This window comes from Mugil cephalus, chromosome 7 (assembly GCF_022458985.1).
Source record: "Mugil cephalus isolate CIBA_MC_2020 chromosome 7, CIBA_Mcephalus_1.1, whole genome shotgun sequence".
Classification (NCBI taxonomy): domain Eukaryota; kingdom Metazoa; phylum Chordata; class Actinopteri; order Mugiliformes; family Mugilidae; genus Mugil; species Mugil cephalus.
The window spans coordinates 16,518,174-16,533,348 of NC_061776.1; the positions used below are offsets into that span (position 1 = coordinate 16,518,174).

The 15,175-nt window shown below is 42.9% G+C and overlaps 2 protein-coding genes across 3 annotated transcripts; both read left to right on the forward strand.

Annotated features, from left to right (window-relative positions):
* The first annotated feature begins 286 nt into the window (after positions 1-286).
* On the forward strand, positions 287-5,419 carry LOC125011233 (calcyclin binding protein). Its single transcript, XM_047590342.1, has 6 exons — positions 287-440; positions 1,335-1,545; positions 1,653-1,749; positions 1,842-1,941; positions 3,292-3,386; positions 4,131-5,419. The coding sequence occupies exons 1-6, from the start codon at positions 423-425 to the stop codon at positions 4,291-4,293; spliced, it is 684 nt and encodes a 227-aa protein (XP_047446298.1). The 5' UTR covers positions 287-422; the 3' UTR covers positions 4,294-5,419.
* Positions 5,420-6,312: 893 nt separating this feature from the next.
* Positions 6,313-14,769, forward strand: plk3 (polo-like kinase 3 (Drosophila)). Of its 2 annotated transcripts, none has more exons than XM_047590314.1 (15): positions 6,313-6,631; positions 7,633-7,740; positions 7,835-7,951; positions 8,297-8,495; positions 8,624-8,711; positions 9,112-9,207; positions 9,300-9,498; positions 9,720-9,846; positions 10,084-10,199; positions 11,355-11,475; positions 11,568-11,651; positions 11,896-12,058; positions 12,240-12,369; positions 12,484-12,594; positions 12,725-14,769. In XM_047590314.1, exons 1-15 carry the CDS (start codon positions 6,413-6,415, stop codon positions 12,920-12,922), a joined length of 2,076 nt encoding a protein of 691 aa, XP_047446270.1. In that variant the 5' UTR covers positions 6,313-6,412; the 3' UTR covers positions 12,923-14,769. The 2 variants fall into 2 exon arrangements, with proteins under 2 accessions (XP_047446270.1, XP_047446271.1); XM_047590315.1 differs by having other exon boundaries at positions 8,366-8,495.
* Positions 14,770-15,175: the final 406 nt, after the last annotated feature.

Below are 15,175 nucleotides of genomic sequence, written 5' to 3' on the forward strand. Positions count from 1 at the left end.
ATGCTTGTGTTATTCGTGACAAATAAGATCACTGAAGGGAGCCAAGGGAGTTTTTCCTTGCCACTGTCGCCCTCAGGCCTGCTCTGGAGGTTGCAGGCCAGTTTTTGTAAAGCGTCTTGAGACAATTTGTATTGTTATTGGCGCTATATAAATAAACCTGAATTGAATTGAACTGAAAGAATAATATTGGTGAAATCCTATTCAAAAAGCTCAAATAAGGGCAATTGCACCATTTTCAAGTTTCAAAGATGTCACTTTGGTCCAGTAGGTGGCGACATGCATCTTTTACTTTGTTTTTTTGTCTACCAGTGAAGAGGAGGACGAAGAAGAAACTACTGTGTCAGAGAAGTGAGAGAAGAAGCAGCAACAACAGAAACACGCATCCTTTTTTTCTGAGCATAGCTTATCAGGCCAGAACCTAAATGGATCTAACCGGACAGGTAAACGTGTGCTTGGCTTCCACGTTGACACGCATTGTTAGCAGAGTAAGGGTTTGTCGGGTTTTAGCTAATGTTCATGTATTCCCTGACTTGCTGAAAGAAATGCCGCGGTAGCTAATGCTAAAACCTACAACCCGCCACAGGCATATCTGTCACTTTTATCTGTAATCTTAAGCAACGGCTCATTTTATTTAACGGTACAGGGGGAGGAAAAATAATGAAATAAAATATTATGTGCACTACAATGCGAGTGTATCCGTCGCTAGCTAACTTAGCCCTTAGCTTTGCCTGGATTTTACCAGAACATTCTAGCAACATAGTTGCAGTTATCGTATCTTTGACGATAATGAACACCAGAGCTACTGTCATTACAGCACCGTCATGCTGTAGTAAACGTCTGAACGTTTAATCATTTACCAACTTGTGACAGCTAATTGCCTGCTGTATGTTAGCTTCAAAGCGAAACCGGCTACATAGTTACTACGGACAGCACTACACTGATGTATTCCTAACCTACAGGGAGAGTTGTCAGCATGTCTGAAAACTAATATTTTAGCTGGAAATGTCTCAAAATACGGAGGATGTAGATTTACTCTACCTTGATACCTTGGAGTTTATGATTTCCTCCTACTAGTAACTAGAATAATTATGCATATAAATGAGTAAGCCACTTTTTGCAACACTTTACCAAGAAGATGTTTGGTATTCTGACCTAAGTAGTATTGACATGTCTGTTTGTCAGTCATCACATTTCTGTGACAAACAAGCATGTCACCTCTGATATATGTCCAACCTTTGATCTAATACAAAGGCTTCTTGACTAGTTTGGGTTTGTTTTAGATTAGATATCACTAGTGTGCACCCTTCAGTGATATCCTTCTCTCCCAAACACAGATCAATCAGCTGGAGGCGGACCTGCAAGAGCTGGGCTCCCTCCTGGAGAAGGCAGAGAGGAAAAGAGTGCAGGAGCTGTTAAAACAGGAGCAGAAGAAGGTGGAGAAGGAGCTGGCGACAAAACGACAACAGAAGGAGCAGCAGGCCAGGAGAGAGGCGGACCCATCCTCAGCCTCCAAAGCAGCGTACACGGTCAAGATTACCAGCTATGGTACGGGGCCGGTGTTTACTGAGACCATCTGCAGGCTGCAGTCGAGATGTCTGCAAGAGCCGCGAAAGATTTTCAAAGTTATTCACAGTTTTGCTTCTTTTATGCAGCTTGGGACCAATCGGAGAAATTTGTCAAAATCTACCTTGCGTTGAAAGACGTGCACAAAATTCCCTCTGAAAACGTAGAGGTCAATTTTACAGAAAGGTACAGTGATGACACCTTATATAATAAAATATATATATATATTTATTCCTTGTGTTAATGTGCCACTAATTTCTCCCGCATCTCTGTTGCAGGTCATTTTCTGTGCTGGTTAAGGATCTAGATGGAAAAAACCATCAGATGACCGTTCTCAACCTGTTATATCCAATTGATGAAAAGGACAGCCACAAAAAGGTGAACGGGGCTTAAACACAATGTTCTTTGTTTTTAATGTTGAGATATTGCTCAGTACTCTATCCTGCTGCTTTTCCTCTGTATAAACCTGGTAGATGATGACGTGGATCTGCTTCTTTCTCTGCTTGAGACTGCAGTGAGCCATTTGCATCCATTATTAAACAGCGTGCGTTTGAACAAAAGTTGCTTTTGTCACTGTAGATAAGGGGAAAGAATCTGGGGATGTATCACTAGTGTAATCTCTGTCTGCAGACAGTTGCCCCAGTTGAATAATCAAAAGTGAGACTTGAGGCGTTCTTATCAGCCATCAAAGTGCTGTAAGCATCGGCATTTGAAATAGTCTCTTACCTTCACTTGGCTTTAAGCATAAACGTCAGCTCTTTGTGTGAGCCTTTACATGATACAGAACTCCCTTCTGTCCTCAGAGCCTGTCACTTCACTTGACACACTTTGCTCCGGGACAGAATGTACACTTCACGTGTACGTTCTTGCCTCGTACCTCAGTGAAAGTAGTGAAAGTAGTGCCTATACTTCCACCTTGAAAACATCAGCTTTACCTCTGAGTGCTGCAGGCTAGCTCTGATAGTGTGTGTGAGGCTGCTGTGTGCGGGTGTGTTTGTGTGTAAACAACACCCGTCCAACTGAACACTGCCCCTGATTGGCTTACCATGAAGCCCCCGCCCACCACAGGGAACGGCAGACACCTCTGCAGCTCTTGTGGCTGACAGCTTCAGTGGGTTGCTTCACACATTTCATAACGGATCACATTTAATTGTCGGTAACGGCGTTGTAATGATGGAAATAATAAGTACTCATACTGAAAAAAACAACAACGCCGTTACTAACGGCGTTTATTTTAATCCCATTATTCTCATCACTGGTGGGTTAGGTCTGGTGTTTCTTATAAGGTGTTGTGAGTAAGCTACAAAGTGTGAAAACCACTTGCTGGGGTGACAGGTTGCTTAGAAGCAAGTTTCTGGCCACAATAGAACATCTAAGATACATTACCCAATCTGGATTCAGTCTTTGTTTTTGCTTCGTAACTCTTCACTTGTTTTGTAGTTTTTCCACGAAGATGTCTTTGTGTTACTTTGTCTAATCCTGAAACTTTCTAAATTATTTTTGTCCTGATGTGGATCATGAAAAATGGTCCAGCCACTAGAGGGCAGAAAATACTCAGCTTCAAATTCATATGCATGACTCTTAATAGACTGTATTTTCTCATCAATCACATGGCCATAATTATTTTACTTAAGACTTAAGTCAGATCAAATCAGGGTGTCCGTTTGTCAGTTCTTTGCATCTGAAAATATTCAGAAACCGTGAAACTGTGTTTCCTCCCTGCCACAGATGAAGACGGACATGGTGTTGATCATGTGTAAGAAGCAGGCTACGAAGAAGTGGGACTGCCTAACAACAGTGGAAAAGCGGTCTAAGGAGAAAGAGTAAGTTCAAAACATATGAATGTATTTCAGCTGAAGTTATGTGCCTTATTCAGTTGCTTCAAATGCGTGATGCACTGTGTGTGCGCGCCAACTCGTCATCAGTAACTAATAACACATTGGCAGGAGGAGCTGTGCCAGATTGAACCATAATTGCCTAACCATTTGAAACCCTGTTAATTTCCTCATCCACATCTGGCTAATCACTCAGAACAGCGCTTCTTCTGAAGCACATTTGAAGTGTAGCACCAGTTCTGTGTGCCAGATGTCACTGTGTGGTGATTAAAGGGAGGCTGTGTACACTCGTACAGCGCAGGGCTTGGTTTATAGTTGTGCATCACTTCCGGACCATCTGCCCTAACCCCAACCTCCCCAGAAATGTAACTATGCCTCACAGGGATACAGACCACAACAGCTGTGATTAGGTCTAAAATGCATTTCTTTGTCCAAATGTCTATGAGGCTCGACAAGCACAGAGCGTTCTCCCTTGTTCGGCCGCCTACACACCGTCTACTCAGACGTCGTCTTTATGTTCTGTGTTGCAGTGATTTCTGTGAAAGTAATACTTGATCGACGTGTGTTAACTTAAGCTCTAATGTGAGCTCAGTTCCAGTGACCACAAACAGAAACGCTCAACTCAGCTGACTGGTCACCACCCAGCGTTTAGTGGCTTAACTACAAAACGTAGCTTTAGAATGACTAATCCACTCAGTGGTAAAGTGTTTTTTTTTTGTCGCCTCTTGACAGTAAACCCACTATGGAAGACAATGCAGACCCCAGCGACGGCCTGATGACCATGCTGAAGAAGATCTACTCAGAGGGAGACGACGAGATGAAGAGAACGATCAACAAAGCCTGGACAGAGTCCCAAGAGAAGAAGATGAGAGGAGAAGAAATGATGGACTTCTAAACGTCGCCACTTTTCCCCCGTTAGGACCAAAACGAGAGCTGCCGCGAGCATGACTTAAATATTAAACATTGAAACTTAATTCCAGCATACGAAGCTTAGAAATATTGTTCCAGGAATCACGTGTAAGCATTGGGTGACCTCATTTTGGCCCTGCTTCGAAAACCGGGCTGCTGGTGTTCGATTAGTCACAGGCCATAATGCTCAAATCTCATAAGTCGCAAGAAAAAAAAAATGTCTGTACAACCTTTTTCAGTGCTGTCCAGTAGATGGCAACCTCAACACAGCAAAGCATCACACCGCTTCATCCTGACAGTGGATTTTAGAGGAAGAGATACGTACTCTGGTGGATTCCGGTCTAAAGGCTCATAGATTTTGCTGAAATCATATTTAAATGTTTGAAGGACCACGATGCAGCTCTCACTGTAGCTCCTATATTTGTTTCCACTCACGTCATGGTTTAGAAAGGACCAGGATTAATGTCGTTTTTGAAACTTTTGTTGTCCCTGTGCTAGTTCAGTGCAGCTATACTGAGCTGAGACTTTTTGGATGTTTGGAAAAGTGAATTTGCCAAAGCCTGCCTCATACCCCTGTTAATGAACAGAACTTTTTTTTTTTTTTTAACCTCACAAAAAGCCTTTTATTTAGACAGCTGGGTTGAAATATTTCAAGTGCGGAAAAAGAAGGAAAAGCAGCGAGTATCGAAAAGTTGTGCACAAAAAGATTAAAAAACGTGGAATGCTACCAATACAAACTGAAAGCCACTGTAACCATCTTGAGCCGCACAGGCCATTCATGTGGAGGTACTCGTGCATCAGCCCGGTGTAATAATTTACATTACTCTGTGGATCTGTGTTTGAAGTTTAATGTGTTCAGTCGACCCTGTTGCGTGACGCTCTACTTCACTGTAATTCCTTGATGTGACAGCTTCCTTGTTATAGCTTATCAGTTCTATGTATGGCAGCACTATATGCAATAAAAATTGCCGTCCAACCTTTTGAAGATGTATGTTTTTAAATGTTTTGATTACTTTACTTTGGCTAATTGTCGTCATCTCGCGCAGATCGTGTCCAGGCCTCAAGTTGTTAATGCTCTTCCAGCAAATAAAACATTTCATGAGTTCTCTTCATCTCTGTTTGTTGTCTTGTTTTTAGAGCAGCGTTTTATCCAACTATGTGTTAAACTGGCTGGTCACAACATATAATGCACTTCACCCTGTAGTTGGACTATAGATGTCGGACCCCACCGACATTAAAAACTCCACCACTTCACATAAATATTAAGGTTTGTAGATGATGCCATTTGCCTCGTGTTTATGATGCGGCACATAGGAATGCAGATTAGTCACTAAACACTATTTGTCCACCAGGGGGCGACTATACCCAGTAGATTTCTCCGTGGAGGGCACACGAGGGACATCAAACTCCTAGTTTTTAGTTGATCATTCTTAGTATTGTGTATTATGGCTTCTCAAGAGTTTTGGCAGATTAAAGAAATTTTCTGTGTCTGCATTTTTTCTAGATTTATACAGTAGGAAACAACATTTAGAATAATTAAAAAATAAATAAATAAAAATAATTAAAACGTATTGTCGCCCAGTGTACATAATCCGAATGGAAATGTGGAAGCACAATTAGATTTTCAAAAATTCTCATTAATATTGGTTTAAAAAATATTAACATCTAGCTTTGCTACGTATAATCTACCTCAAATAAAGCAAAGAGTAGGAGATCAAAAGGCCATTATGACACTGACATCATAAACTGTGCGTATCGGTGGAAGACCTCATCTCCGGGTTTATTGGCCTCTGAGACTTAAGCTATTTCAACATGACTTCAGTCATTTCTCTTTTCACGGGCTGTTTCATTCATGTATTTCTTAGATTCCAGATAAAGATCATGTCTGGGCAAATCGTCTGGACTTTCTCCACCAGTGCGCCACCTCCCTCCGCCCACAGCTCCGTGACGTCGCCAGTCTATATAGCCGGGGAGCGCTGCGCTCAGACACTCCAGATGGATACAGTCGGAAGACGTGGACGTATCTTCGCGCATCAGACAGCTTACTGAGAAATATAAAGGATACACATAAATATACGGAGAGATAATCTATACCGCAGTCGTTAATGAATACCGGTTGTTTCTCCGCGGCGCAGCGTAGTGCGTGCATTCACAACATGAATGCGGATTTATTCAAGCCTGCTCCGGAGCGTGGACCCCAGCAGTCCTCTGCCCCGGCGAAAAACAGCCGGAATAAACCCGACCAAACCAAACCAGAGTTGGCTCAGGTGGTGACAGACTCCAAGACGGGGAGATCTTACAGCAAAGGGAAGCTTTTGGGGAAGGTAAGTCGTTTTTTTTACTTCGTTTTGCCTTTGTCGCGTCTCGCCGGTTTTGTCCGAGGCTACGGATGGGATGTAGATGTTGACTAAACGAGTCGCCGTTTTGGGCTCACAGCGAACCTGCGGGTGATTGGAATCAGACATGAGCCATCTTCCAGGTGTGTTCGGGATGTGTGGAAAGAGAATGACCTCGTGGTGGGTGAAACCAGTCTCCCCCTGCTGTGCGCGTCATTGCTGAATGAATCAGGCGCAAGGTGTGCCCAGCTCCTGTGCGCACACGTAGTTGGCAACACCTTATACAAAATAAATAAATAAATAAATAAATCTTTAATTATTTACGACCACCCTGGAATTTTAATGGCAACCAGTATCACTGTGAACCCAAACCCTTATCGGCTCATCTACACCGTTGTAATTTATACAACGTCCCCGCTGTAATCACTCGGTATGTGCGGTGTATGAATGGAGAGACTTTATCAACATGTTGCTCGTCATCGATACGCTGCATCGGGCAGCCAGCCAGCTCATTTTTTTTTTTTTTTTTTTTTTTTTTCCTCTGGTGCCTGCCGCAGAGCTGGAAACGTCTCCGTCAGTTTCACGGTTAATGAATGCAGCAGCTTGGTCTGCCTTATCTCAGCCTGTGTAGTCTTGATGGCATAAAGAAAAACGCACCAATAAACGGATGTAAACGCATTTAGGAGGGGTCTATTGTCCTGGAAGCATCCAAGGCAACAAAACATACTGATTACCTTGATTAGAACACAGATGCATCAGAACGGATTTAACCCTTCACATGGTGGTGTTTAATCTCTAATTATGTTAAATTGATGTCATCCACTCCAGGCTTTCAGAATTGTCTGAATTACTGCAATTAATCATTTTTGATTGCTCAGTCTGACGCTATTGATCCTCGGGTCAAAGACACTGAGGCATTATATTCATGGCCACTGCAGGTTTTTAACCTGCTGCTTTTGTCAACTTGTCACTTCTGTTTGTCTCCCAAGGGTGGCTTTGCCCGATGCTACGAGATGACAGACCTGTCCAACAACAAAATGTATGCGGTGAAGGTGATTCCACAGAGCAGGGTGTCCAAACCGCACCAGCGAGACAAGGTACATGATCACGCCTTCTTGTGTGCGTGTCTTTGTATAACCTGAAACCTACAGATTAATGTGCAGGGACTGATCAATTGTCAATTGTTGGCAGATTACAAACGAGATCGAGCTCCACAAAACCCTGTCGCACAAGCATGTGGTGAAATTCTCTCATCATTTTGAAGACCAGGAAAACATCTACATATTCCTTGAGCTCTGCAGTCGGAAGGTGAGTCTTGAGAAATGTCTAGAACAGTCTGCGCAGCTGTCCCCGTGTTTTGCTTGCACGTACAGTTTCCCTAGCTTTACTCTGCATCGACGCTGTATTCCCTTTTAACCCGATTTTAAGGCTTCTTTCTTCTTTCTTCTGCTGTTGATGATGGTAGTGTGTTTACAGCAGGGCACGGGCCTTTTAAAAATGCATGCTGCAGTGATGTCACATGATGTTGTAAACAGTGATCGAAAAAGCCTACGGGGGTTAAAGTGCCCTATCTATCAATTCAGTTGTTCCCCATCTGAATTATGACGGCATCTAATTTTCATGCTACTGCACGTGTGTGTGTGTATGTGTTAGTGCGCAGCAGCGTTGCACAGTCAGTTGACGGATGCGGGGCTGACACTTCACTCATTGCTCTCTCTGCAGTCGCTGGCACATATTTGGAAGGCGAGACACACGCTCACGGAGCCAGAAGTCCGATATTACCTCAAACAGATCATATCCGGCCTCAAGTACCTACACAGCAGAGGAATCCTGCACCGAGATCTCAAACTGGGTATGTGAGCGCAGGATCTGTAACGTGGCGTATGAGCGCACAAGCATCCCAGGAATCCGCTGTGACTTTTGGTCACGCACATGTTATGCCTGGAATGCTGACCTGTCAAATGATTTTGTCTCTTTCAGGCAACTTCTTTGTCAATGAGAACATGGAGCTGCGGCTGGGAGACTTTGGCCTCGCCGCCAAACTGGAGACAGTCGAACAGAGGAAAAAGTGAGATTCTTTTCTTTGAATTACAGAGAAAAACAACAATTTAGCCTTTTTTTTTTGGCCGGTTTCTATCTTGGACTGTAATGTCCTGCTTTTTGAACAAAGAATGTTGACCCAAAACATTACATCAGCCTCTAAGCACATTCATCCTCCCACAGCTTTCCCCCAGTAAGTACCTAACTAAACCGGTTTCCAAGTGGCAGTTGAATGTAACGCTTAGAGCACAGTTTCAATACCTGTTTGACACCTTCCTGTGGAATACCAGAAGAATGAGTGCAGAGCAGGAGGGGAAAAAAAAAAAGCTTCAACCGCTGCTTTGTTGTGTGCACTTCATGCATCAAAACTGAAACCAAATGGCATCGTGTGACGCATTAAAACCTAACCTGTACTTGCTTTTTCTCAGAACCATCTGTGGGACTCCCAACTATTTGGCCCCTGAGGTGCTCAACAGACAGGGCCACGGCACGGAGTCCGACGTGTGGTCCCTCGGATGCGTCATGTGAGTGTTTCTTTGCTCTTTAATTATTTCTGGGACTAAACTGCTTTGTCTCTTGAGTTTAACTAATGGCCCATTTGGTTCATCCCTCGCAGGTACACGCTGATGTGCGGCAACCCTCCCTTTGAGACTCTTGATTTGAAGGAGACGTACAAGTGTATAAAGGAAGTTCGGTACAACCTGCCCTCCACGCTTTCCCCCCCTGCACAGAAACTCATCTCAGGCATCCTACAGAAAAATCCCAGCGACAGACTGACGCTGGATCAAATCCTCAGCCACGAGTTCTTCACCAAAGTACGTTGATTGATGCTCTTGCTAGTTCTGTCAATGTTGTGGAACGATGTGATTTGGAAGCTTTCAGCATTTCTACTGAAGATCAAGTGTTTTTTGGGTTTTTTTTTTCTAGCTGTGGGAAAGCTGTGCTTGAAAATGTAGAAAAACAATATTCTGTACATTCCTTGCATTTTGTTTTTCACCTTCTCATCTGGATTCTTTGTGTGTCTCTTCTTTCTCAGGGCTTCACTCCTGACAAACTTCCCCCCAGCAGCTGTGTGATGGTGCCAGAGCTCCACCCGCCCAGCCCTGCCAAGAAATTCTTCACGAAAATGGCCAAGAGCTTCTTTGGCAAGAAGAAAGCAAAAGGTAAGCAGCAGCCGCGAAGTGACTGACACACGAGAAGGCTAGGTCATCCACTCTGTTTCAGCGTAACTCAAATATGCAGCGCCTGTCACCTTCATTGTTTCAGAAGCACTTTAAAAATGTCAAAGACCTCAATTGAGTCAGTTTTCCTTCAAGTTCTTCAAATAGCTTCTGTGAATATTTGAAATGCCCGTGTGATTGAACACGCTGTGACAACGCATGAACCCTTTGCTCTTGCAGTGGAGAAGATTCCGTGCGAGGAAAGAGACGACAAGGACATTTCCAAGCTCGTATCTGGCATCGTTAAGTGTTCCATCAACCGGCAGATCAGCTACAAGGCTGTGGGACCCAACGAGGTACATATTTATCTTCATCTTTACATCTTTCTGTTGCTACTGCAAAGGGAAAGGAAAAAAAAAAAGAAAAGAATCAACCTAGTTTACATGAAACAACTGGGTATTTCCAGCAACCAGTACATGCTGTTCTCACACAGTTGTGGCGGTTCTGCACCGATATTAAGGCAAAAGGGGAAAAACTGAAAGTCCTGTTTTCATTGCACATGGCCTCTGCTATGACTGACGGTTGCTTTGTATCTGGCTTTTGATGTGCAGCCATGTCATTTTATTTAAAATGGCCAAACCGTTTTAAAAAGTGCACACTGCTAAAAATCAGAAAAAAATATGCTGATATTTCATGAGAATTGTAAGTTTGCTGGATTGTAGCATGAGCTGCTGTGTTGTCCCATTAGTCTTTCAGCTTGTCAACAAATTAGAGCATTTTATAATGGTCGTAGGTATATCTCAAGGCCAATCTTTGTCATAGTCTAAAGAAACTAATGGTGCGTCTAATTATTTTGCTACCATGGATTGTTTCCATTTGGTTGTGATCACAACCGGAGCTTTAGACCCAATTCCATAACAGCAGGGTCCTCAGTTTGCCAGTGCTTTATTGTGTTCTTCTAGTTTCTATTATTAGAGCCTATATGTTACTACATTATTTGCTATTTGCTCACTAGAACCTTTCTTAAACTCATTAAAAGGTCCAAGAAATACCCCCCCCCTCCCAACATATACTAGATATACTATTATTTCTCATAATTGTTTTTGTCTGCATGTTGGCAGACAAGCTACTGAATAGACTACTGGGTTTGTGGTAACGGTATGTGTCAGACTTGCTTGCAAGGCACTCTGCAGCAAACTCTGCTACTGGACCTGGTTTCACCTCCTGCAGAGGTAGCGAGAAGCGCAGCATTAAAGCAGTCAAAATCAATGAAGCACCTCTAAGACGTAGCACAATTTGGACAAATGAGCAGCAGTGCTGCCAGAGCGCTGCAACCGTGCAAACAAAAACAGATCTCTTTCACACCTTGTCGCATGCACATGACGTTCTGCTCGAGGCTGTGGTTGCCTTTTTTTGGCTTTTGATGTTTTCCACCCAGTGTTCTCACTTCACACACATCTTACTGTGACGTACGTCTCGGGTGCTTAATCTTATCTCGCGTCGCTCCTCAGGTTCCCTCCCCAACCGGTCAGCTGGTCAGCTCTGTGCCTCTGGAGCAGACCCCCGCTGAGGAGGAATCCAGGAAGTCCATCTCACGCTCGTTCAAGGGCACCATGGCCAGCAGCACTGAACGTAGGTTACTTTTCTTTTTAATCAATATAAAAGCGTTATTGTCTTTAAACAAATTTGTCTAATCTGTGTATTTTTACTTGTTTTCCCTCTAGCATGTGAGGATGTTCTGACTCCGGCAGCTGTTGCTGAATCTGCCATGAAAGTCCTGAACGGCTGCCTGGCCTCAATGCCTGCAGGTAGGACGGAGATGGGATTACATTTGACTTGGTTGGGGAGTTAAATCAAGTAGAAGTTTACAATTTTTAGTATCCCAGATTTCTGTTGCATCCTTCAATATTTCTTTAAATCATTTAAATACCTCATTACATTGTTTTCGTAAAATTGCAACGGTAGAGATGTAAACATTGCGTGCCTATGTGCCTCAAAAAGTTTCTGTAATCCTGACATTTTTTTTTTTTTTTTTTTTTTCTGACTCTCCAGCCAACAGAAACCCACCCTGTTTGTCCAGACCACAATCCTTCCTGTGGGTGACTAAATGGGTTGACTACTCTAACAAATATGGATTTGGCTACCAGCTGTCGAACCAAAGCATAGGCGTGCTCTTCAACGAGGGAACACATCTGAGTCTTTGCGACCAACGCAGGTAAACAACGCAAGATTTATGGTGCTCATTTAAATTGTTGTTAAGGTGAAGATTGTTTATATTCACGCTCAGCCAAGTAAATATGACTTTACATGCTCCAAGTATACTGATGATTTCTGCATACGCAGGCTGGCCAGAAGGGTTTTATTTCAATTGTCAATGTTTTTCCTCTTCTGAACAGGACGGTCCATTACTGCTTGACCAACAACAAACACTTTACTTTTCCAACCAACTCTCTACCTGAGCAACTGCGCAGCCAGAAACAAATTGTAGAGCTCATGGCCAACTACATGGAGGAGAACCTTATGGAGGTATGTTTCTGTTATTAAAACCACGAAAGTTCATACCTACGGAAAGCTACTAGCTACAAATGATTATTTAACCAAAACCCAGGTGAAGTAAACTGAATTCTCTGTCCTCCTCAGGGTGGAGATCTTCCTTGTGAGACTCAGGTCTCGGCTCCTCCTCCTCTGCTCCTCCAGTGGGTGAAGACTGACCACGCTCTAGTCATGCTTTTCAACAACGGCACTCTACAGGTACGATTAATATTTTATTATCCACTTACGTAGTCCTTGACACAATCACAGAACATTTAGTTAGTCACTAGATTGAATTTTACCTCGGTTCTCATTTCCTGACGTTCTTTTGCTCGTTGATCTCTTCCAGGTTAACTTCTACACGGACCACACCAAAATCATCCTGTGCAAGTCGTCCGACGACTCCTACCTGCTCACTTACATCAGCCGGGAACGCATATCTTACACTTACCTCCTCAGCATGCTGAACGAGATGGGCTGCACGGCTGAGCTAAGGCACAGACTCAGATACGTGGTCCAGCTGCTCCAACACCACACCGATGCCTGAGAGCGCAGCTCGGTGCCTCCGGGGCCGCCCCGAGTGGCGCGCGCCTTAGAGGCAACCTGACTGGTTAACACCTTTCTTTAGGCAGCCTGACTGCTTGGTTTAATTTCTCAAGGCAGCGCCGAGACGGTCTGACACCTCTTCAGCTGACAGATGGAAGACTGCTCGACACCTCCGAAGTAGTATTTTCGCCTGGAACGGTGCCCAGGCAGATTTTCAAATGCACTGACCTTGACAAAAATCAAGCAGTCGGGGAATGCGCCCCCGTGCAGCATCTGCCTCAAAGGTTTGTGCCTGTCCAGCTTATGCCTCAAAGGTATCCACCTGGAAGGTAAAATAAGAAACTCATACCTGGCCTGAAATGACGGATCCCTCACAGGCAGACGTCTACACAAACACCCACTTACCTTCTCTCACTCGCTCAGAAACCACCGCTTCTTGGCTGGACCTCTCAAAGCCACCGACTCTGCAGCTTTCAGCCTCCCCCGACGACCGATAACCCAGGCATGGTTTCTAAAAGGTTTCTAAACACTAAAATTGTCCTATTTGCTTGCAACAGAACAGGGATTCACATGCAGCTAAAATGCTTTTAGAGGCTCTGTTTCCAAAGGCATTTTAGCGGCACACTGTTTACTTGCACTGCAACTGATCTTTCAGCAAAGATGCTTTGGAAAGAAACATGAGAGAGCAAAAGAAAGGAGACCCTCCTACCCAAAATTGGTTTCTGGCCTCTTTGAACCATGGTGCACACAATTTTCCTCCCTTTTTTTTTTTTTTTTTTTTTTTTTTTTTTTTTTTTTTTAAGATAAAGAAAATATGAGCCAGCTTTAGGATCACACTACGATCTTGACCTCACATGCACAAATAACATTCCTGGCCTTATTTGAAGATGGTGATGCTAAAGCTTTGATTCATTGCTTCTTGTGCTCTAACGTCACTCGTCTTGTTATTGGAAACAAATTTCACTGATATGGTACACGGTATTACTACATGGGCTATGGGAGCAACACAGTTTTGCACTTTTTTTTTCTTTTTTTTTTTTTCTTTTTGTAAAGTCATCCAGAAACAAAAACCTTTTACTGTCACGTCTGTTTTATTTGTTTTTAACTTGATACCAAAACGCATCTTCTTTGTTTTTAAAATGAGTCCGTTTTAAATCACATACAGTAGGTGAGTGTGTGTGTGCCACACGTGCTGGCAAGCAGAAATGTTGGTTGGGAAAACGTGGATGGGGCGGGGGGGAGGGATAAAAGTGCCTTTTTGAGGGATGTCTGTATAGTGCAATAACAGCCCTTCGTGAATGTCAAGCTGGCTACAAACAAGATTTAAGATGGGTTTTACAGGTGGGATTTACTTTTGTACTTTGAGCCAAGTTTAAAAGTAAATCCAGTATCACTACACCCTCACTACCTGGTATAAGCTTTTAGAACAACTGTTATAAGTATATATATATATATATATATATATATATATATCCCAGTAATATCTACTATGGAGAGAGAGAGAAAAAAAAGAAAACCTTGTACTCAGTTGTACTGTACTGTAATCCTTATCGGTTTACATTGCTTTCTTGACCCAGAGTTGTATCCTAAACTGTGACCCGGAATGCAAGTATTACGTACATGTGTTTTCAAAAGAACCCCAACATTGTGAAAGCCATCTGCCAATTCAGAAGAGTTTTATTTTTTTGGCACATAATGTCCTGTCTATTTATTTTTTATTTATACATGTTTTTTTATTTATTGTGTAAACGTTAAGGTCTTGACACGAGGAAATTCAATTCTGACCACCTTTTTGTATGCAACATGTTTGGGGGAAAATGGGACAAAATAAAGTTTATTGAAAATGAACCTTTGCTTGTTGTGCTTTCCTTCTTTTTTTCCTTTTTCTTCTTAAAAAAAAAAAGATGTTCATGAATGTAGTGTGGTGGACACTATAAATCACAATTTTACAATCTTATGTTTCTAGGAATTTGAGATCAAAAGAAGTTTTTTTTTTTTTTTTTATTAAATCATTCCTTTTAAATTAAATGATCTCCTCCAAATTCAGATTTTTCACTGTTTTATGGATTACTTGGAAAGTCCACTGAAACTTGTCTGCCAGGCCTATTGAACGCAGCACAAATCGGAAGGAAAATGTCAAAAGAAGCAACTTGACATCCGTGTGTGTGTGTGTGTGTGTGTGTGTGTGTGTTCTTGAACGTGTCGTAGCTACATTCCAGTACTGGAAAGAACTGGTGCAGTATGTCTCTATGCA

Bases quoted from the DNA above. Each gene is read 5' to 3' on its own strand.
- LOC125011233 (XM_047590342.1), top strand. The intron at 1,750-1,841 runs GTACAGTGATGA...TCTCTGTTGCAG, and splicing joins GAGGTCAATTTTACAGAAAG to GTCATTTTCTGTGCTGGTTA. The intron at 1,942-3,291 runs GTGAACGGGGCT...TCCCTGCCACAG, and splicing joins AAAAGGACAGCCACAAAAAG to ATGAAGACGGACATGGTGTT.
- plk3 (XM_047590314.1), top strand. From the start codon at position 6,413: ATGAATACCGGTTGTTTCTCCGCGGCGCAGCGTAGTGCGTGCATTCAC. The intron at 7,741-7,834 runs GTACATGATCAC...AATTGTTGGCAG, and splicing joins AACCGCACCAGCGAGACAAG to ATTACAAACGAGATCGAGCT. The intron at 12,370-12,483 runs GTATGTTTCTGT...TGTCCTCCTCAG, and splicing joins TGGAGGAGAACCTTATGGAG to GGTGGAGATCTTCCTTGTGA.